General features: G+C 36.7%; 3 protein-coding genes across 9 annotated transcripts in view; 2 read left to right on the top strand and 1 right to left on the bottom strand.

The window, feature by feature from the left end:
- The window catches only part of NF1 (neurofibromin 1), a 220,448-nt gene that overhangs the window by 50,505 nt on the left and 146,173 nt on the right, over positions 1–23,770 (bottom strand). The window lies entirely within an intron of this gene.
- On the top strand, positions 1,876–10,788 carry EVI2B (ecotropic viral integration site 2B). Of its 2 annotated transcripts, none has more exons than XM_024564786.3 (2): positions 1,876–2,007; positions 9,056–10,788. In XM_024564786.3, the coding sequence occupies exon 2, from the start codon at positions 9,069–9,071 to the stop codon at positions 10,401–10,403; it is 1,335 nt and encodes a 444-aa protein (XP_024420554.2). In that variant the 5' UTR covers positions 1,876–2,007; positions 9,056–9,068; the 3' UTR covers positions 10,404–10,788. The 2 variants fall into 2 exon arrangements, with proteins under 2 accessions (XP_024420554.2, XP_024420555.2); XM_024564787.4 differs by lacking the exon at positions 1,876–2,007 and adding an exon at positions 7,728–7,812.
- OMG (oligodendrocyte myelin glycoprotein) lies at positions 17,785–20,420 on the top strand. Its single transcript, XM_024564788.3, has 2 exons — positions 17,785–17,896; positions 18,731–20,420. Exons 1-2 carry the CDS (start codon positions 17,894–17,896, stop codon positions 20,054–20,056), a joined length of 1,329 nt encoding a protein of 442 aa, XP_024420556.2. The 5' UTR covers positions 17,785–17,893; the 3' UTR covers positions 20,057–20,420.

Raw genomic sequence — 23,770 nt, 5'->3', positions numbered from 1 at the left:
TTCTAGGTTAGCGATTCTCCTCCTGGTTGTGTACCGGAGCCACCTGACATAATTTCAAAGCTCCCCAGTGCCCAACTCCCACCCTCTCCTGACTCAATTAGAATGAGGTGAGCTCCAGGCATTGGTGACTTCTGCGTAACTCCCTAGGTGATACCGCTCTTCGTCATCAAATTAACTTCTTCTAAGTTCCACGCCCCCAAAGATCTAGGTTACATCTTAAAATGAGAAGAAAAAATAGAGCATCAACTTTATTACCAATTTAGTACCATTTGTCAAAATATTCACGTTCTAAATAGTAAAATCATAACCATATTATTCCAGATACATCGAAACATCAACAAAGTAAAAAAGGAAAGCAAGAGAATCCTCACGGTGACAGAAAGGAGGCTATGTTCCACGGGGTAAAAGGGACCAGACTGGAAATGAAACTGCGCAGAGCCCCTGTTTTGCACAAATTAAAAATCTGAGATTGTGTACTGGAATAATGATAACAGAAAGCACTCCTCGAATCAAGAGTCACATATAAATACTTAGAGGAAATTAAAATAATTTAGTGTCTTTTAAAAAATAAGAAATTAACTAGGCAACTACTTCTTTCATACTCAACGTACAGGTCAAATATTTTCTCACAACACAAGCGAGCCTCTACAGCAGGGTTACTGAAAATTCATCGCTCATGACCTTGGCTGTTAAACTTGCTCCCTCACAATGACACCATCCAATGACAGCTCATGAAGAAGCAGTAGTTCCACTCCAAACGTAACAATGTTTAAAAATGATAGGTTAAGATAGGTTTTGAGTTCAAATTTTAAAGGGTATTTTTGAACAAAAACATTTTTGTTTTTTACCCATGGGTATTATGAACTATACACTTAACTTAGGGATTTTAAACATTTATAGTATTTTGCTTTCTTTGCTAGAGTACGTTATGCTTTATAGTACAACCCTTTAAAAAAAAACTTTTTTTTTTTTGTTTTAAGTTATGAGTCCCTTGCAGTTAAGAACTGGGTCTTAATAACCTGTGTTATGCTTCAGTGACCAGGGGAAAGCAGAACACTACTTAATATTTATTGTTTGCTTCTACTATAACACGTGCTATGCTGGGCACTTTACATCTATTTAATCCCATAATAAATATGTAAATTAGAAATTATGACCTCAATTTTCCAGATGAGGAAAGAGGCTGGAAGGTGACTTGGCCAAAGAAATTTTTATTCCGACTGACTCATACTCTTTTCAACATACTTTGCTCAGTTATTCAAAAAATAATTCCAAGATTTATTTTTCCACTTAGAAGTACCTACTTTGTGGATAATCAAGAGTTGTAGACTTGAACTCAAAAATCATTTAGCAAAGTATTTGGTCAAAAAAAGTTAATTATACTTTTACCTTTGCCTAAATTATGCTGGAGAAAATAACATCAACATTTACCGCTACCTACTGTGTGTGAGACAGTTGCAGATGTTATGTTATCTTATTTAATCCTCCCAACAATTCAGTAAGAAAAATGTTCCTCCAGAGGAGGAAATGGTGCTTCAAAAGTGCAGCAACTTGCCTAAAGTCATACGTAAACAGAATAAACACCTCACTCACTTCTTACGAAAGAAATCTCACTATGAGTAATAATCCAACTGACAGTTTCTCAGAACATACAATTCGCTCTCTAAGGCTCTATTCTAAATATTTAAATTATATACCTAATCACATTACTAGAGAGCCTCAAGTGTTTACTTACAAACATTAATTAAAAGCACTCAAATCATATAGTTCCAAATTGTGTTTCAAAATAAGTTCTGTTAAAGTCATTTCTTAGTCATTTTGTGGTTTATTGCACTTCCGGAACCAACTATTGATAAACTTCCTCTTTTTCAACAGAAACCATTTCAGTTCGCTAGGGGACCATTTAAAATCTAAACTGAACCACCCCTTTTGCTCTCTTAGCCAAATCACCAAAATGTCCAGTTAGAGCAAGAATTTAGCATCCTGCAAAAGAAGTTAACAGCGGAGGTAAGAAAACTTTCACACAGGCCATCTGGCTTGATCTTTGTTTCATTTAAAATATATATTTAAAACTAAAATGACATTAGTGTTTTAAACTTAAACTCTGGTAGTCTAAAGATGTCTGTAACAGATTTTGTGATTTTTGTTGTGTGGAATTAAAAAAATATTCAGTGTTGAGTTTGCCTTAGAGAAAAAATTTCACCTAAGTTTGTATAGTATAAAATTTCACTGGGGTTTGCTAACCTTAGTTCCACAATTCAAAGAAAGAAACTACGGCCATGGCTGATAAAGCTAATGGCTAGAAGTTAAAGTAGGATCTGTGAGATATGACTGACTTTACAACCCCAAAATAACAGTGTTAAAAATTTTGATTTGCTTCCTATAAAATTTTCCTGTACATGATATAATTCATAGAGTTAAATTATCTGTATTTTTAAATCCTCTTTAGTTTCCATAGTAAGAATGGTCATCTTCACTTAATTTACAAAGAAGCTGATGGAAATTAGATGAGGTACTTGATTACCATCATTATATGTGCTTTATTTTTTATACAAATAGAATTTTATTTTTAAGTAATAATGACATAAAAAATATTATCACTCATTTTAAAGTTCATTAAGACAAAACTGTTAAGATAAAATGTAGGTATATATATTCATATCATCTACATATTTGTCACATTACCTGAGCCTTTAGTAAACAGTATAAAATAGATACAGAAAAAAAACAGCCAGAGTAAATAACAGAAAATTGCTAACAGGCATAAAAGGTGCCTACTAAATGAATAAACTGGGAAATTACAAAGTAAATATCCTCAAAATAAAAGTTACAAAGAGTTTACGTAGATTTATAACATCGTGGAATAATAAATTCATAGTGGACGACAGCCTATACTAACATTCCATAAATACTCACGACTCCCCCCGACGGAAGGCCACTTTGGGCTTCTGCTACATAACTACGACAGACGTTAGCAAATGTTACACAAGCCTTGGCCATACACTTTTAAAGGGTCGGTCCTAAATTTAGAGTTTAATAGTACTTGTGTTTTTCAACTAATTCCAATACAATTCTACTTAGAAGGAAATTATGAATTCTGAATAAATTTAAATTTGTTAAATATAAATCTAATCCTTTTTTAATGTCCAATTTCTAAACATAACATCAAGTATGTCAGCTTATAGGCTAATCATTCAAAACTCCCATAACTATTTTCACGGAATCACAGGACTAAAATGGTTCTCTAGTAGTTCTTTTCCTACCCTTTACAAAAAGCTGCCTCCAAAGGTTACTTACATATCTGTTTCCCAGAGAGTTCCTATCTCCTTTATTCGTAAAGCATTTCTATGTCATGAGTTGACTACGAAAGCCAGTGCAGCCTGTACAGAGTGACCTGTCACAGAAGGAAAGGGCTCTGGTACGAGACTGACACGGTTTCTGCACTAGTGCCACTACTTAGAGCCACGACACTTTGGCAAATTACCCAACTTCTCTGCACAACACCACTGTGCTCAGTAAAGTAGGAGAACAGAAAATGGCGGAAATTATTATTGATAAAAGATGGCTATCAAATACTTCCTATCATAGTTCAAGGCTAATTTCCCTTTCTGTCTTCCTCAAGATATAGAATTGCTGTTTTTTTCCCTGTTATGGCTTAACTTCACTCATTTGAGATACACTAGTACTAATTTTTAATCCGTTCTATCTATATTGTAACTTGTATCAAACTAACTGAAACTCAGATACTATTTTAGATACTGCTACCTACACTTGCCTTTTTGTCTAGGATATGTTCTCCAAACCCCCGTTTCCCTGGAGAAGACAATGACATATTTCTTATTATGTCCAACGTAATGGCATTAATTTTAAGTGCTGCACCCTTTATGTATGTACGCATTATACTTATGAGTATCTGTCTAATATATGGGGCTCCTGCTTTACTGTAACTGCACTTTAACATGCTGAGTTAAAACAACTTAACATTTTTTTCATTCTTTTAAAAAATTTTAAATTTTCAGGAAAAGCAAAAGACAAAAATCATAGACTTAAACCTCCAAGTGCCAACCTAAAATAATGAGCAAATTATTACCGTATGAAAATAGACACATTTGGGATTTGCCTGAGCAGCACATTAGAAAAATGCCATATAGAATGTGCACAGATTCCTTAGTGCGATTGGGTATGATTCTCAGAAGTGTGGGGTGGGGGTGGGGAGAACCTTAAGGATATTGAGAGCAGACAGGGAGAGCCTGAAATGACAGATGGGTGAGTTTAAGACGGGTTATTCAAGTCTTCATCTTGGGAAGACAGCTCCTCTGCTGGCTCAGGGTACCACAAATACAGCGACAGAGAGCAGCAGCATTGTGTGGTTGCCTCTTTCATCTGCAACCTTTTCCCCCCGACTTCTAATTTTGCCCACTTTAATATTCTTCCCCAACTTTTGCTAATTATATAACCACCACTTTTTCTTCAGCTTTTTACTTAACTTTTATTCTTTTCAATACCTTCTTTATTTGGTTGGCTTCCCCTTTTCTATATATTTGCAGCTACTATAATTTTTGCCTTGTTTTCCTCTTTTGTATTATTTTGTATTTCTTTACATTCTCTCTTCCCTTCATCTTATCTGACATTTTCTCCTCCTTTTTATTCCCCTGCCCCATATGGCTCTTTCTACCTTCTATCTCTTCAGAAACAATGTGGATTCTTTAGGTACACATGATTTATTTATATTTATAATACAGGGTCTGGCACAAATAACACCCCTTTTTTATTATAAAAAAATCTTATTACAAAATCATAAGCATGTAATTCTGTAATATAACATCACACTCAAGCACACCATATGACATTTTAGGTGAAATGTTCAAATTGCTATCACATGGGAGACATTCATATACCCTACCAACCACACTCAATGGCGTCACTTCTGCAGGACCCTGCACATACATTAAATAGCCTTCCACACTGGTAATAACACTGGCCTCACTGTCTCTGAGCTAGAAAAATGTCAGTTTCTTCACTATTATACCCCCCATTTATTCTTTTAAAAAATCCTGCTCTTTTCTGAATTGCTGTAGAATTCTATCATAGATTCAAGCATTCTGATGTAGCAGACCCTAGGAGGGGAGACAACTAATTGAAGCGTGAAAAAAAGGGCAAGAGAGGCAAAAAATAGAATTTGGCTTTAATATGGTCATAAAGCTTAAATGATAAGTAAAAAATATCACATATTGAGATGAACCTATCAAAACTGATCTTACAAACTAAACTGGACTTACAATTATGTTCCTGTTTGGGCTCTTTCCTTCCCTAATGCCACCCCCACCCCTTTTTATTTTAGCTGATTGAAAAGAGGAACCATGTGGGTTTTTTTTTTTTTTAATTTTAAGTAAAGTCACAAGAGAACATTTTTGGCTGAAGACAATTCATGGCCTGTATTTCTAGTGCTTTGAATGGCATTTTTTAAAAACCAAAGGGCAACTTTGAAGAATAACACTTGTTGATGAGGCCTTTTCTTGGCAGATGGGGTGGAAATCTCTAAGAATAGCAGGTAGAAATTGCATAAATGATAACCATCTAGAAGTGATTCAAATCCCCATATTTATGCCCAAAGTTTCTAATACTTTCACTATTAAACCTTTTGGAAAATGGATAAAACACAGAATTGAATAACTTGGATCTCACCTTCTCTGTTTACATTCTGCAAGAAGTATTAATAAATACTGAAAAAGTGAAATGGAATGGAATAAACTTTACTGGGCTCCTCACATACATGGCACCTTGTTGTAAGTGTCAAAACAGAAAAACATAATGCAGGCTGGGGCAACGGAAGGAGCATATGCTTTGAAATCAGATGGGTACAAACTGCCAGTCTGCCACTAACAGAGATAGAACACTGGGCAAATTGCTTAACACATTTGAATGTGTCTCTTTACCTGTAAATTAAGAATTCTTCTATCTCTCACATAGTCATCTAAAGGTTAAATGAAATAAAGTGTGTAAAACACCTGGAATAGAACAGGACATAGTATATTCTAGGTAAGCATTTTCCTTTGTTTCTTTCTGCCTTCTTCAAGGTTCTTTATAATCCTGTTTGAGGAAGTAAGGATAATAAAAAGGAAATGTGAAAAGTAATGAAAAATAAACACAATTATTTAAGAAATTAGAAGTGTAAGTGAAGCATATACATGAAGAGTTATCTAAAGAACCTTAAAGACAACAACAATTAGGGGAATTCAGGGAATGACTATTTCTCTGGGCTGTGGCCAGTCACAGAGAACTTAGTTTCAGAAGGGCTCTTCAAGCTGAGGTTGGAAAGATAAGGACAGGTTCATATAGGCAGGCAGAGCAGGAAAAAGGATGGGTCTGGGGGAAAAAAGCACACACAGGTGGAAAACAGCATAATTAGCAATGTTTGATCAGGAAATAAAGTGTGTGTTAGCAAAGTACGTAAGAGTTACATTTGGCTGAATGAGAAGTTTCAGTTAAGAGATATGCATTGGTACCAGTTTTCAAGCCGGAAGGAAGAAAATTCAGTTCAGAACTGTTGACAGCAATGGAGAACTCTCAAGGTTACTATTAAGTAACCTGATCATAGGTGCTTTTAAGAAGATTAATTCATCAGCAGTGTGCAGGACAGTTTAAAGAAGAAATATTTTTAATATATATTTTTAAAGATTTTATTTTTAGGAAGAGGGGAAGGGAGGGAGAAAGAGAGGGAGAGAAACATGGATGTGTGAGAGATACATCAATCAGTTGCCTCTTGTACACCTCATACCAGGGAACACAGCCCACAGCCCAGGCATGTGCCCTGACTAGGAATCAAACCAGCGACCTTTCAGTTCCCAGCCCAGCACTCAATCCACTGAGCCACACCAGCCAGAGCTAAAGAAGAAATATTTTTAAATTTAAGCTTGACATATTAGAGGAAATAGACTGTATAAGAAAAAAAATCACATGTTTTTTCCTACAAAAATAGGGTAATTTGTCATTATTGTGTACCAAGTAGCAGAAGAGTAAGCAAAGAAAACTCATACACTGAAAATCTATTTGCAAAAGGTGAGGGAGCGCCTCTTCTCCTTTTATTGTACCTTGCACAGAACATCAAATCTCTCTCCCACTGGTCTACGAATCATAGAAAAACCATAGTTTCTAAGCACATACACCAGGATCTAACACTGGGATTTTCCTTTCCCTATGGTTGAAAAATAACTGAGCAGTTACCACTGTTTAATGATGTGTGAAGCAAGAATATTATTCACAGGGATGAAAACTGTATTAGTATGGCTCCTTACTTTAGAGATAAGACAACTGAGAACAGGAGAGATTAAGTGACTAATTCTCATGGTTAGATAGGAAATTAGGTGATGGAAGTAGAGCTGGAGCTTAAATAACTCTTCTTGTTTGAGCATCTACCATATCCCACTAAAAGCCCTCGCTGCCTAACTTATACACATACACGCCTTCCGTTCACATGCCGGTCTGTTGTCCCCCTTGCTGGAACATTTCATTTGCTTAATTACAGACCTTTCAAGATTCAGTTCACACTGAGAAGCCTTCCCTAAAGCCCTCCCAGACTAGATTAGTTCCTCTGTGTATCTCCTGCATACCTTCATGAGCAAACTCATCCAATGATTATCATTATTATTTGTTTGTTTCTACAACTAGAATCTTTTCTCTCTCTCTCTTTTTTTGTGGTATTTTCTAAACCTAGAACAGGGCCTGACACAAAGATGATGTTTGTGATAAATGAATAAATGAATAAATGCAGTGGATGAAGGTCAAGCCGCAGTAGGACTACCTGACCACCTGGTAAGACAGACCCATCCAGATTTGAAGCGCACTTCAGGAGTTTGTGCTGCAGACTCTGAGCTGAATAGAATCCTTTAAAAATATGAGGTCCTGACATAAAGATATAGTACTAAACACCAATGATATTGCAAAGATTACTCATACAATAGATTCTGTGCATAAGAAATGTATATAGGTAGTACTATTAAAAATAGAAAAGTTGGGAGAAGAGTCAGTTTTGAAACAAAGATGAAGTCTGTTGCTTTTGTTTTTCATCCTCATCCGAGGACAGGCTTATTGATTTGAGAGAGACAGGTAGGGAGGGAGAGGGAGAGAAACATCCATGTGAGAGAGAAACATCAATCTGTTGCATCTCATACGTGTTCCAAACCTGCAACCTAGTCATGTGCCCTGACTGGGAATCGAACTCGCAACCTTTCAGTTTATGGGATGATGTTCCAACCAACTGAGCCACAGTGGCCAGGGCTGAATTCTGTTTTAAATGCTGACTTTGTTGATAGTGGGATGTATACATGGAAATGTCCACTAAGAAGTCATACAAATGGAACTAGAATTAAGGATATATGGGCTGGATATGTAGGTTTGGGAGCTTTGGCATAAAGGTGAGAACTGAAATCTTACAGATTCAGGATCAAAGAAAAATAGGTAAGATGAGGACTGAACAACAAGTACCAATATTTAGGAGGCAAGAGAAAAACAGGAGGTAGTGAGATTAACATGAAAGGAAGACTATTACAAAGAACTCTTTGAGTAGTAAGTGGTGAAGGAATAGTCAGTAGTGCCAAATATGGTCAAGAGAGGGGAAAAAAGAGAGAAAGAAAAGATCTTTGGATAAAATAATAGATGGTTTCTGGTGTCCTTCAAGGCAGCAGGAACAATATGCTTCAATTCCTAAAGAGAGAAAAGGTAGAGAGTACATGGAACGGGTACACAGAGCCTACGTATTTGAGAAGTATGGCTGTGAAATGAAGGACTGTCCTGTAATAAAGCTGGAGGGGCCGCAGGGCCAAGCACAAATCTTCTGAAAGAGTTAAGAGAAAGCGCTGTCTATAAGGTTCAAATGTTGTACGATAAATTACATTATATTCAAGAGTCGTTTACAACACTAGCTTTTAGTACATCAAGTCTAAATTAGGAATAATAAATACTTATCAGGTACCTACCTACTTTATCCCAGATACCAAATGAGACCTAACTGTCTGTCTTTTTTTTTTTTTTTCATTATAAAACCAATGGTAAAAAGGAAACATTCTGAAATGGATCCCAAATATTTCATCTTAATCTTGTTTTGTGGACACCTGAACAATACATTTTTCTCACCGATAAAAGCAATTACAACAGAGAAGCAACCACAGTCTACTTTACTTAGCTCATCAGTGTCCTATGTCTTGGCTAATTCTCAAAACCCAACAGGGAATCCTTTGGGTCAACCAACACCAACTGCCAAAGTTTCTGCTGGACAACCAACAGCAGTTACCTCTTCTGGAAAACCAGCAGCACAAACTTCTGCTGGACAACCACCTGCCTATAACACCACCAGGCAACCAACATCGGTGGCCAATACCTCCTCCCAGCAAACAGCGCAACCCGTGTTCACTTCTGGCAGACAGCTATCCACACTCGCCCATACTTCTACCAGACACCCGCAACCGTCTGTCTCTACTTCCATTCGGCAACTGCCACCTGCCCGCACCTCTTCTAGAAAACCCGTACCGCCGACTATGGAAACTCCATCCATACAACCAACACCACCAGCCAACGAAAGGCCACCTAGTTTTACACCAGGATTCATCACGGGAGATACCAGTGACAAACAAACCCCACCTAAAACGGATTATAATTACATAGCTGCCATAATAGTTGGTGTAATTCTGGTTTCCATGTTGGTAGCTACAATGATGATAATACTATGCAAGTGCTTGAGAAAACCAGTTTTAAATGATCAAAATTGGGCAGGCAGGTCTCCATTTGCTGATGGTGAAACCCCTGATATATGTCTCGATAACATCAGAGAAAATGAAGCACCCACAAAGCGTACATCAATTATTTCACTTATGGCCTGGAGACCAAATAAAAACACACTTTTAGCAGATGACTTAGAAATTAAGTTGTTTGAATCAAGCGAAAACATTGAAGATTCCAACAACTCCCCGACAGAGAAAATAAAAGATCAAGTAAATGGTACATCAGAGGAGAGTGCTGGTGGATCAACAATCGGCACTGCTGTTTCTTCTTCAGATGACACAGACCTGCCTCCACCACCTCCTCAACTTCTCGATTTGGAAGGAGAGGAGAGAAACCAATCTGACAAACCCGCAGTGACAATTTTATCTCCTATTCCCAATGATTCCCCCAGTCTCCCCCCATCTCTGGACCGTCTCGATCAAGTTTGTGAAGATCATAATTCTGAGTTCAAACAGTCATTTCCACCTCCCCCTGACTCACTTAATTTGCCCCTACCACCGGAAGATTTTATGAAAACCCTGGAAGATTCCAACAATGAGATCCAATGTCAGGAGATCTCAATTCCTCCTAATGCTGATCAAGATCTCAATGAACCCCTGCCGCCCCCACCTGAAGAACTGTTATAGATATTACTGCTTGCTTTTTAGCTGATTTTCAATCCTTTTCAAAGGACTCTTTTGTTTTTCTTCATATGGTGAAATATACTTAATGGCAACTGGTAGCCAATTTTTATTTTTATTCAGGAGCTATCTGAAATCTGCTCAAAGCCCATGTGCATGGTGAAACTTATTTTTTTTTTTAATATATAACAGTGATCTATTTACTGGCTATAGCATCTAACTTTATGTAGAGTATATTTTACATATGTGGATCGCATATAAATGTGTCAATAACTTAACCATTTTGAAAAGAATCTGTGTATACTTAGTATCATTCAATAGATTTTTTTTTCCTGGAAAGCTATGTAACAAGTTACCTTGAATAAATAAAATTTTATTTTTCCATTTCAAAGCCTGAGGTGGAGGAAATGAAAAATTAAATACATACTCCAAGTTTTATTTATTTATTTTTAAAAGATTTTATTTATTTTTTAGAGATAGGGGAAAGGAGAGAGGGAGAGAGAGAGAGAGAAACATCAATGTGTGGTTGCTTCTCACACAGCACCAACTGGGGATCTAGCCCACGACCCAGGTATGAGCACTGACTGGGAATCAAACTGATGGCCCCCTAGTCTGCAGGCTGGCACTCAATCCACTGAGCCACACCAGCCAGGGTCATACTGCAAGTTTAAATAAAACTCCTAGTTTTAAATTAATACCTCTAATGAATATTCTAAATTCATAGGGATGAGTGATTAAAATGCATGTTTGTAAATAGAGAAATTTCCTTTTAGCTTTCACTGGAAGTAGTAAAGCAAACATATTAAAATATCAAAGTTGGGGGTTGGGTTGGAGACATTTACTCCGTCTTATTAGAGAAGCAAAATTTTGAAACTAGCCTCTTTACACACCTTAAGGACCCAAGCAAAATGAAATCTTACAAAGGAAAAAAAAGAAAAACACAAACCAAAAAAAACACCCTCCTATGGCTTCATTTCAAATTTGGATGATTTTTTCCAAGAAAAACAGATTGTACTGAAATGCAGATGGTTCTCAACTTTTATGAAACTCATACTTTACATTTAAACACTAAAAATTCTTTACCTTTTTTATACAGAATTTCATCTTTTTAAAAAAAACTGATTTGAGAGAGAGAGAAACATTGATATGTTGTTCCACTTAATTATACATTCACTGGTTGCTTCTTATGTGTGCCCTGGCTGGGGATCGAACCCACAACCTTGACATATTGGGGACGATGCTCTAACCAACTGAACTACCTGGCCAGGGCCCAGAATTTAATCTTTTATCCATTATCTGACAAGTAATAAACCTGAGTTATCAGAGTAGGGATGCGCCGCTCCTTGTCAAAGTCAAGGTGTTGAGTGCTCGCTGGCCTGTGCTTGTGCAGACGTCAGAGCGTGCCTGCAGAAGCACTCCTCTGCCCCACAAGCTTGTGTTCTTTCTCCTTCCCCCACCCGAACTCCTGCGGAAACAGTCACTTAGGATGAAGTGTGGTGGCCTTATTGGTGAAGCTGGAAGCTCTCGTAGTTCTGGATTTTTCTGAAGAAAATATAGTATTTATTTGTAGTATAGTGTTCAAAAAACTAAGTTCCATCTTCAACAAAAACTAGCAGGCTTTTGGACGTTGAATTTTTATATACAATGTTTCTCTTTAAATCTTTTAAACCATCCCTTACTGACCATTAAAACTGATTATCTGCAGAAATACTTCCTTGAGCTGCGTATTTTCCTCGAGCTGCTTTACTGTCATACTATGTTGGTTCTCCTCGGTCTTCCACATTAAAAGGTTTCTTTCATGTGTTTTTCAAACTTTGCATTTTTAAGGTACTAGCAGCAATCAGGAGTTTAAGAGTTTCCTATTATTCGTTTGAATTTTAAGTATTCTTGTTACAGTAAGACATGTTTTTATATTTGGTCAAGACTTAAACGTGCCTTAAACCATCATAATCTTTCTCATTTTACATATAAAATTGTTACCTAACCAGCTCTTTCTACACTTTTGCTCTTCTTTTTCGTCAACTTCTTCCCTTATCTCTTAAAGGATGGGTATGGGAAAATATAAGGAAAGACCAAGGCTCATAAATAAATTAAGAACTGACAATCTGGTCATCGTCTTGGCTGATTTCTTCAAACACTACAGGCAGCTATTCTCCTTCTGTTCTTTGTACAATAAAACAGACTACTGTTAGCAGCTGGGTTTTGTTTTTTTGTTTAAAAAATTCTCTGCCAGGGGGAAAATAATTCCTATTTACTGCATGCAATTTTTCCCAACTGAGGTCAGTGGAAGCAGAGCAGCCAAACAGTGGCTATTCTTGCTTAATCAGCAGCAGAAAAAAAAAAAAGCAAGCTAATAAAAGAAATATAGGAGAGAAAAAAAAATTTGGAACAAAGAAAAACTTACAACAAAGATTAAAGAACCAGGACCCAGAAGAGAAAGTTTATTTCATGAATGTGGTAAAAGGAAAAGGCACAGGGTAATTAAAAACAGACTGAATTACACACCACACAGCAGGGGCGCTCTCACCAGATCAGCATTAACCAGATTCAGAAACAACCCTGACAACTGGCCAGCTGAACCCCTTTTGTTAACGGCTGAAAAAATAGGCCCTGAGAGAGTAAGCGAGTTGTTCAGAAGTGGTATCAAAAGCCGAGTTCGGCCTTGGCTGGGTGCTCAGTTGGTTGGGGCATAGTCCCGTACACTGAAAGGTTGCAGGTTCGATCCCCAGTTGGAGCACATACAAGAGGCAACCAACTGATGTTTCCCTCTCTCTAAAATCAATAAGCGTGCCTTGGGGCGAGGATTTAAAAAAAAATGCTGTATTTGTTCCCTGACTCCTCGTTCAGCACTCTTTTCACTAATAATTAGACCAAAGAGCACCTACTTCATTTGTTGCAACAAACATGCATCACATATGTATTCTATTCAGTGTAGGTAGTGGGGATACAATGATCTGATGAGGGTGACCTGTAATTGTTGTTAGCACCTAGTTCTGATCAAAAAGTCAAGTAGCAAAATATTTGGGCACCTATAACTAAAACTCTGTGATACTGGTAGGTCATCAGACAAACAGATCAATGGGACAGATGGAAAGCCCCCAAATAAACTCCAATCTCAAGTCAGTGGGGAAAAGTACTGGGACAATTGCATATATATTCAAAAAAATAAAACTGGATCTATACATCATACTACATTGGAATAAACACTAAATGACTAGAGATCCAAATATTAAAAATGAAATTGTCTAAATAATAGGTGAAAATAAGAGTGAATTCCTTTTTAAAATGGAAGTGGGAAAAACCGTCCTTGGCTGAGACTCAAAATCCAGAAGCAATCAAAAGAAAACTCCAATTATATAAAACCTTTAAATGGCAAAAACAAACATACAAAGAGTCACCATAATAAAGTCAAAACACAAATGACAAACAAAAAACCACCCGCAACTTTAAGTCAAAGGGCCACTATCTCTAAAATCTGAAAAGCCTCCTGAATACAGAGGGGGGTGGGAAAGACCCACAACACAATAGGAAAAAATTCAAATATCCTTAAAATCTTATATAAAGATATACAACCGTCCTCATAATAAATGAGATGCACTTAAAATTACACTGAAATACTATTACGCTTATTGACATAAATCCAAAGCTCAACAACAAAGTCTACAGTGAGGCTCTACAGGACTAGGCTGCAAAATATCTATTGAGAGGAAGTAGGTGATAACCAGGAAAATTCCAAATTCATTTTCCCTTTTACAGAGCAGTCCTACTTCTAGAAATCTTTTCGAAGAATCATAGGGCAAAAAATGAAATAACTTACAAGCAAGAGTATTCACTGCGGCATTATTTATAATAGCAGAAATCTGGAAACAACTCGGATGTCCACCATAGGGGCCTGGCTGAATAAACCGCGGGCACTCTCAAAGGCAGCACTATGCATCATAAAATGAATGAGAAAGATCCCTATGCACGGATATGGAATATCAGATATATTCCGTATATATTATTAAAGTATAATATATACGGAATATATATTTCAGATATATTAAAAAATTAAAAACAAGATGTGTAACAGTACATTTAGTAGGCAACCTCTTATATAAGGAGATAAGCACATATAATACATACATATTTTTGTATGCTTGCAAAAAGAAATAGATAAGGAACAACCAAAAACAGTCACCAACAGGAGTACGAAGAGAAGAGGGAGGAGGGAATACAGAAGCAAGATTTCTCTGAATATACCTCGTTGTACAGTTTTGACTTAAGCAGTCCCTAAAAACTGATGACGAACTGAAACAAATGAACCTAACTTTATGTAAAGTTGATGACATAAAAATATAGAGAAAATGAGTATTTCATGTTGCATTAGAATAAGAATTGACTATACATCCTTGGTGAAATATATTCTAAGAACAAACAGCCGCACAGAAATTTTAAACGTTATTCAGTAGTCTGTAATCTAATTGTAGCAATACTGGTATTATTTTGAAACTACTTTAGGATAATACAAGTAAATAATTACATTAATGCTGTTAGGAACCATTTATAGGAAATATGGGGAATAGGAAAACAAATCTTCACAAGAAAGCAAACAGATAAATCCAGATGAGGAACATTCTAGAGAACAAATAACTGAGTTTTGGCAACATGGAGAGAAAAGGGGTGAGGAGGTAGGAGAAGGAACTGATCCACTTGGAGTTTGACCTGACAATTTCCATCTTGTCAGCTTTTCCATGCTTTTAAAATACTTTATTCAGTACTCTTAGCTGTTTTCAGCAGGAAATTCAGTCTGAAGAACCAACTAAATAACCAAGAGTAATTCAAATACTCTTAGTCTCAAATAAGCACAACAAATGTTATCAACCTAAGAAATAATGGTAATCTGATTGGGTTTCCAAACTGTTGACTGACAGGGGACAGTTGTTCCCTGGTAGGTAATTTGTTACACCTTGCACAGAGTGTTGGGGCAATACATCCTAGGGCAGGTGGTTCACAATAGAGTATGCAAATGAATTTAGTACTTAGTCCAGTTTATAACAGTTGCGTAAATAGCTGTAATTCCTGACTCAACAGAAGACTTATCTAAAATGTCATGTGTCTGAATAATATCTAAAATAAGTTGTAACAAATACTTAAGCCAATAAAAATTAGTTTTGGAGTAATAGTAATATACTATTATTTTATTTCATGAGAATTTCTAAAAGCATAAGGACAGTTTGTTACAATTCAAATATATTAAAATGTTCCTTTTTTCTTTTTGAGAATTTTATAATAATCTTTGAATAAGAAGAAGCAATTTGGTATGTCCCCAAATTTAGAAATGAAAAACAGCGCCACTATTATTATATTGGAATTTTAAAATTATATGTAGCAAAATCTAATCTCAATAAATCTAAACCCATATTCATTTGAACCCATTAGTTAATGAAATAACATGTTCTTTCTTTCAAACAAAAGTACTGGCAAGGATAATGGAACTGAATAACTACTTCCTCATGAGTTTCCTAAAATTAAAAGGAGAGATTTGAGTGTTTGGTAAATTGACCCTCCATCACATCCCTTGAAGACACATCCTTTGAAGACACATCCCTTGAAGAGTAATAATGTATAAGAGCTGGAACAGAAGAAATCTAAATGTCAAAACATTCCCTATTTCCATAACAATATTGCCGAATGGAGTATTTTTAACACATTACTTCAAGCCCCAATTGATGACTGGTTTCTGAAATCCATAGAAAGAATCTTATTAAGAGTCCAAGGCTGAACCCTCAAAGTGAAGCGGGAATAAAGTACTGTGTTTTTCGGACTATAAGACGCATGGGACCATAAGACATGCCCAGGTTTTAGAGGAGGAAAATAGGAAAAAAACCCCGCTCCACCGCCACCGCCCCCCTCAGCCAGGTAAGCTACATTTGGACTATAAGATGCACCCCCATTTTCCTCCCAAATTGGGGGTGGGCGGAGTGCATCTTATACTGCGAAAACTACGGTACCTAATCAATAATAAATTTCTAACACTGCAGACTTTAAAAAATGTAGATACTTTTCGAGGAACATTAGTTAATACAAAAGGTGGCTCCTAGATTATAGTTTGCTTTCTAAGAAAATAAACTTCAAGTTTTAATACTAAACTTAAATTCTAATTGAGGTAAAATAATGGCAAATGTAAGTCAGAAAAAAACAAATGAATTAATAACTAGATATAGAAAGGTTTTCCTTAAATGTAATATGCTAGTAACTGCTGGTTTTTAAATGGTAACGATTTGTAATGAACATGCCATAACTTTATTTGCTTTCTTTTCTAAGGTAAACTGAATATTCTGGAAATTAGACAAGTTTTAGATTATACAATCGGTTCACTAAAGAGTGGAGCAGAAGCTATCATAAATCTGGTCTCATTTTATTAAACTCATGACCAAAGTGTTGCCTTTTATATTATTTCACATAATCTCAAAAGTATAAATTGCTTTCTCGTAAGATAAAATGTAAAACAGTCTGAAGAAGTCACCTGAAATTGATACTGTTGTTTTTAAAACATAAAATCAAATAGATGGTCATTCATATAGTATCAAAGAGGTCTCTGGAGAAAATAAGACTCATACTCACTGACCACAGTTTCAGAAAGATAAAGAATCCTTAACCCCAAAGGTCATAAATAAAACACATTTATTTTATCACATGAACTGATAGTTAAAAGCATAAGATACTCATTTAAAAATGTAGCCTTGCTTGTGGCAGCCTGGGTCAAATGATCCTTTATATCAGAAAGATAAAGACAAAATAATCACATTTAGGTAGTTCTTACATCCCATAAAGGAAGAATAATATTTAAGTGACTGATAAATTTGAAAAGCTGACTATACATAACAACCATCATGTTGCGGGGGGGGTACATGGAAATCAAACAGATTGTATCAGGCTACTTTAAAAAGTGACACAGTAACTGTACCCTTTTTTTAGAAAAGAAAATAAGGTAGGAGTTCAAAATAGTTAAACTAATATCTTAGAAAACTGTCCATGAGGAAGGTCAAATTCATTTTCAACGTTTTTCAACATGTAAAAGAGATGAAGAGTAGAGGCATTAAAACCTCCCCACGAATTCTTCACGAGGCAAGTATTAAAATGTGGAACATAAGCTCAGACAAATACACAGAAATGAGTAAGGTCCAGATCTGCTGTGTGTGAGGCATTCCATCCTATAGCACATCTGAGATGTGTAGGTATGCTTAAAGCTACAAATTTAGAGAAAAAATTGGGTCCATTTTGTTGCGAGTGCACCTCTTGCAATAAATTTGAGTCAGCACCAATGACAGCTCTGCAGTCCTCCGATGTGGTACTGATCAGGTGGTTGCAGAGCTTCGGCTCACAGCAACACAATGCAGCTGAGCAGGCAAGCACAGCCCACAGCCAGAAGCGGTTCCTACTCTCCAGAACAAGGCGACCTTTAAGCTTAAGTTTCCCGGAGAAAATGAGATGCTGATGCTGAAAACGACACTATGGTAAGATGTTATTTAAATCAGTAAAAGATTGACCTTGGAATTTTGTTCCTTTTTTTTTCCTTTTTTTTTTTTTTAAAGAAAAACAACGTTAGGATTTAATATATTTTCAATAGCAAATGCATGCACCAGAAATTTGCTGCAGTGTCAGTGGAGAAATTTCTCTTCAATATCCATTCACTTTGTAAATATACACATTGTTTTCTTTTAGAATCGGCACTGAAATATGTAGAAGAAAAATCACTTTATAAAATGTGAGGTTTGAAGGTATGGTGTTGGTTTGGATTTTGCAAGTGCCTTAAAATGTTTTGCAAGGATATATTTATCCTAAAAATACAAAGATGAATTTCAAAGTATTGCTTTAATATCTAAATAAAATCTCATCCTACACACACGCACACACACATACACACTATTACATTACTGCAGAGATTTAAAAAAAGAGGCACGACAGCCATTTTTTCCCATCTGAGTAAAAAGAATATAAAAAACACTAATAGCTTAAGATTCCAACTCTTTATTTGCAGAGAATGCTATTTTATAATATTACAGCTCTGGGAAGATAAACAAGAAAGACTGTGTAAAAGAAGAGAGAAAATAAAGGAGAAAATGCAGGAGAGAGTAGGGGGAGAGAATCTCTACCACATAGCCCCAGTTGAAGGATTAAGCATTTGGACTGTAAATGAAGGGGAGCTTTGTTAGTTTAATCACTGGAACAATTATAAAAGGACTCAACAACAACGAGGTTTATTGAAAATTTGCCTAATGCTAACTGACCCAGGCAGATGCCTAATTGTATTTGCATATTAAAAGAAGGGTATATCTGTTTGTTTCCAGGCTTTGATGGAATATCAGATACTGAAAATGTCTCCCAGCCTGTTCATCCTTCTGTTTCTCACACCTGGTATTTTATGCATTTGCCCTCTCCAATGTATATGCACAGAAAGGCACAGGCATGTGGACTGTTCAGGCAGAAACTTGACTACATTACCAGCTGGACTGCAAGAGAATATTATCCATTTAAATCTGTCTTATAACCACTTTACTGATCTGCATAACCAGTTAACCCAATACACTAATCTGAGGACCTTGGACATTTCGAACAACAGGCTGGAAAGCCTCCCTGCTCAATTACCTCGGTCCCTCTGGAATATGTCTGCTGCTAACAACAACATTAAACTGCTTGACAAATCTGATACTGCTTATCAGTGGAACCTAAAATATCTGGATGTTTCTAAGAACATGCTGGAAAAGGTTGTCCTCATTAAAAATACACTAAGAAGCCTTGAGGTTCTCAACCTAAGTAGTAACAAACTTTGGACAGTTCCAACCAACATGCCCTCCAAATTACACACTGTGGACCTGTCTAATAATTCCTTGACACAAATCCTTCCAGGAACATTAATAAACCTGACCAATCTCACGCATCTTTACCTGCACAACAACAAATTCACATTCATTCCAGATGAAGCTTTTGACCAACTCTTTCAGTTGCAAGAAATAACCCTTTACAATAACAGGTGGTCATGTGATCACACACAAAACATTACTTACTTATTGAAGTGGATGATGCAAACAAAAGCCCATGTCATAGGGACTCCCTGTTCTAGCCAAATATCATCTTTGAAGGAACATAACATATACCCCACACCTTCTGGATTTACCTCAAGCTTGTTCACTGTAAGTGGGATGCAGACAGTGGACACCATTAACTCTCTGAGTGTGGTAACTCAATCCAAAGTGACCAAAATTCCCAAACAATACCGAACAAAGGAAACAACATTTGGCGCCACTCTAAGCAAAGACACCACCTTTACTAGCACTGACAAGGCTTTTGTGCCCTATGCAGAAGACACATCCACAGAAATGATCAATTCACACGAAGCAGCAGCTGCAACGCTAACTATTCATCTCCAAGATGGAATGGTTACAAACACAAGCCTCACTAGCTCAAAAAAATCATCCCCGACACCCATGACCCTAAGTATTACCAGTGGCATGCCAAATAATTTCTCTGAAATGCCTCCACAAAGCACAACCCTTAACTTACGGAGGGAAGAGACCACCACAAACGCAAAGACTCTACCTTCTGCGGCAAGTGCTTGGAAAGTAAATGCGTTGTTTCTCTTAATGCTCAATGCTGTGGTTGTGCGGGCCGTCTGAGGGCCTGCACCGTCAGCAACTAATGAAAGAACTCCTCCCTGATGTACAGCTGGGAAACTATGCCCCCATCTAACCAGTGACTCAAATATATTAAGTATTCAAGAAAGCCAGTGTTACCTTTCTGATCTGATGTAAATGAAGTAATTTGTCTTAAATAAAAGAAGTGCACAATGTCTTGGTACTTGCTGCTATTTTACTGTCTTAAGTAAAACTAATGATTTTCTTTCTTTTTTTTTTAATGAAACGTTTTCTTTTTAAGGCTTCAATTTATTGCACAAGATATAAAGCATCTTAACTTTAATATGTATTTTATGTATGTTTACACTGTCAAAACATCTGGGAAAAAATAAATGGTCTATGCTCATAACCGTGTCATTTGGCTTTCCAGTCATACCCACTTAATTGACTGAGTAAGGCTGAAAGTGGCCTCTTCATTTTTGCCCTAGGGTGCCCGGGTAAAAGTCTGTATGGTAAGTGAGATGTTGGAGGCACCCAAGGGTTTTGCCACTAGAGTAAAGCTGTGGTCGCCACCCCATGAATGATTATGCCATGTCATTATTTTACACACAAGCCATAATTGTTTTAAATCTAGATGATGTCTTGCTTCTGAGGAACTCTTGGCTACTTTACAGATTATATAATGGACAAAAGCTCTTCAAAAAGCTAGAAGACACTAGGCTTTGCATTTTAATGAGGAAAGTTTAATGGCTTTGTTTTTTGCATTTAAGAAGGTATTAAAAACAATAAAAAGTTTAGGTTTAAAGTCATATAAAGGAACAGTTTTAGTGCATGTTTAACAAATCATTTATTAATGGAAATTTAAATATTTACGAAATTGAAAGTCTTCTATGTGCAGGAGAGAAAAATTTATTTTTTGCACATCAGGAATTAGAATCTGACTTGCCTAAATTAAAAACGAGATTTAGTTTCAGAATAAAATCATGGGGACCTAACGAGCATGGGCAGTACTGCGGGAGGGAGGGCGAGGACAAGAAAGCAGGAAGGGAAAAAAGAATGGGATTCATTTTGAGCTACAACCGGACGATGAACCCAACAAAGCAGACAACAGGACTAGGGCTGCGCATGAAACAAATCTTGATACTCCAAATCTAACTGCACTAGGAATCCAACTAGAAGAAAATCAAGAATCTTCTTCAAATATAAAAGTAAGCCATCTCATGAATTAGATAAAAACGTAAGTAAAAGCCAAGAGTCAGAAAAAGAAGCCCTGAAACAAGGCTAGATTAACATGCAGGACAGCGTTTCGAAATGTGTGAGCCACAAATGAGGTGCTGAATTTGTGAGACGTAAGGAGGAGTCCACATCAAGCACTCCTAGAGCTGGGAAAAAGAACACAGACAGAAAATTTTATGCTCCTTCCTACGAAGTTTTAAAATTAAGATAGACTTCTTTACAGACCTGGGAACACTTCTATTGACGTGGAGAGGGGAAGGAAGGGCAAGAGCCTCCTGATGCTCTCTTGTTTTTTTCCTTTTAAATGCCAGGCTTACGGAAAAATTATTGTTAAACTTCAATAAAGCAATTCCTCTCCTATGCTGACTAGGAAGGTGGCTCTTGAACATTTTTGTGCCCCAGCAAACCTAATTGGCTCACTAGGTTGGGGAATTTCACGGTGAAGACAAGGGGTTATTTGAAATAATCTGCTAAATGGTTTTAAAATGCATTACTTTTCCCAATGAGCAAGCCGTTCCCACTTCCTCCCAATCACTGATCTACTGTCTTCACCACTGATGACAGAGGCTACCGGCTTAGATATTTTCTACTCTACCTCACTCTAGCAACTTGTTTAAAAAAAAAAAATATGCTGAGTTTCACAGAATGTTTCTCAGAGGTAATGTCTTTTACTCTGAAGGTGTCAAAAATTCAGTGTTGTCTTAGAATACAATGGGGAAAAGCGACAAGAAAGTAAAATTATGGATCACAGCATTATCAGCACCTATGGATTATACCAATCTTACTGACATGTCTGCAAAATACAGATGAAAAACTCAGTAAATTTACAAGTACAACACACGTCAACTATAAGTCCTTAGAAGGAAGTATTATCTAGCCTTAAAGTAATTAAACACTACTTCCTTCTAAGGAAATTGTATTCTTAGCGTTATTAATGGCGGTGGGCTCATTATATGCCACTAAGACAAGCACTGCTGTATCACTGGACTCCATAAATATTTTAAAATACATTAGTTCTCAGAATCTTTCTCTCAAGCTTATAAGATATATCCACCTATCCAACCCTAACTTAGGCTTCTGTTTTACAAGTAACTTGTTTCTCACTAGTCAAGTGGATTCAAATAAGAACATGAACACAAAAGCGAATGCAATAAGGGATAAAGTAGCAGCAAAGAGTGTGCGCTGGTGTCAGAGATTCTAGGCCTAAATCCTGCCTCTGCCACTTCTCAGCTGTGTAACTCTGGACCACTTACCACTGGTCTATGATGCTCTGTATCACAGATTCCTTGTCTATAATATGGGCTAGCAGGACTTATTTATTCATAGTGGTTTTATTCTGAGGATTAAATGGCATAATTCAATAATGGTGCTGCTGTTGTCTTAGGATTATTACTATTACTTGTGTATGTCCAAGCCCAGCGAACACCCAAGCTCTATCTATACCCAAGGGAACGAAAGGGTGCATTTGCTTCAGTCCTGTTCCTCCACTCTCTAGAATTCAGGTTGAGATACGATGGCATAGGGACCCAGATGGAAGCCAGACACATGTTCATCCATCAGCAGAATGGGACGTCTTCTGTAGCTAACTGAAAGGGTCACAAATATGTGCTGTTCGATAATCTTCCTAGCAATGCTCGGAAGCAACACGCAGAATCCTTTCGCTAACACCGAAAGTGTCAAATAAAAGTCAACCTAAAATCCTTTGTAAGATTATTCAAGTACATTGTTTTAAATATTTTTTAAAATCCTCACCCAAGAATGTCATTCGAGAGAGGAGAGAGAGAGAGAGAGGGAGGGAGAAACAAACCAATCGGTTGCCTCCCATACGTGCCTGACAGGGGATAGAACCCGCAACCTTTTGGTGTACAGGACAATACTTGAACCAGCTAAGCATCCAGCCAGGGCTCTTTTTGAAGCACGTTTAAAGAACTAGGTAAGGTATGATACCATGTATTTACAAACATCTTGCTTAAAAGTAAAATGCTGTATTTCTATTAAAATCAGGATCAAGCACCAATACCCATTATCATCAATTTTTTTTAACATTATTTGGAAAATTTCAGAACAAAAACCAGAAACAGCAGATAAAATTACAGGAAAGTAAAAAAGAAAATGGTTATTATTAACAGGTGATATAACTGTCCATCTACAGAATTCCTCAAGAATACCTTCAGAAGGATAACTTGAAATAAATACCAAAATAAATAGGGAACCATTAAAGATTTTCTCATATGCTGGCAACAAATAATTAGAAAATTACAGGAAAAAAGACACCATTCATAACAATAACAGTACACCAAAATTAACAATGCCAACAAATAACATTCATATGAAATGCATAGGACCAAATGAGGAAAAGGTAAAAAACATTAATGAGAGGTATAAACTTGATAGAGATGATAAACAAAGGTCTCTCCATTAATTCATTCTTTCACTCAATGAATACTTATTCAGCATCCGGAACACACCAGGCACCAAGGCTAAGTACAGGAGATACACCTTCACTGATACTGTAAAGAT

This window comes from Desmodus rotundus, chromosome 9, assembly GCF_022682495.2.
Source record: "Desmodus rotundus isolate HL8 chromosome 9, HLdesRot8A.1, whole genome shotgun sequence".
Classification (NCBI taxonomy): domain Eukaryota; kingdom Metazoa; phylum Chordata; class Mammalia; order Chiroptera; family Phyllostomidae; genus Desmodus; species Desmodus rotundus.
The sequence above is the reverse complement of the archived record's forward strand: the minus strand, read 5'-3'. Positions and strand labels throughout refer to the sequence as shown.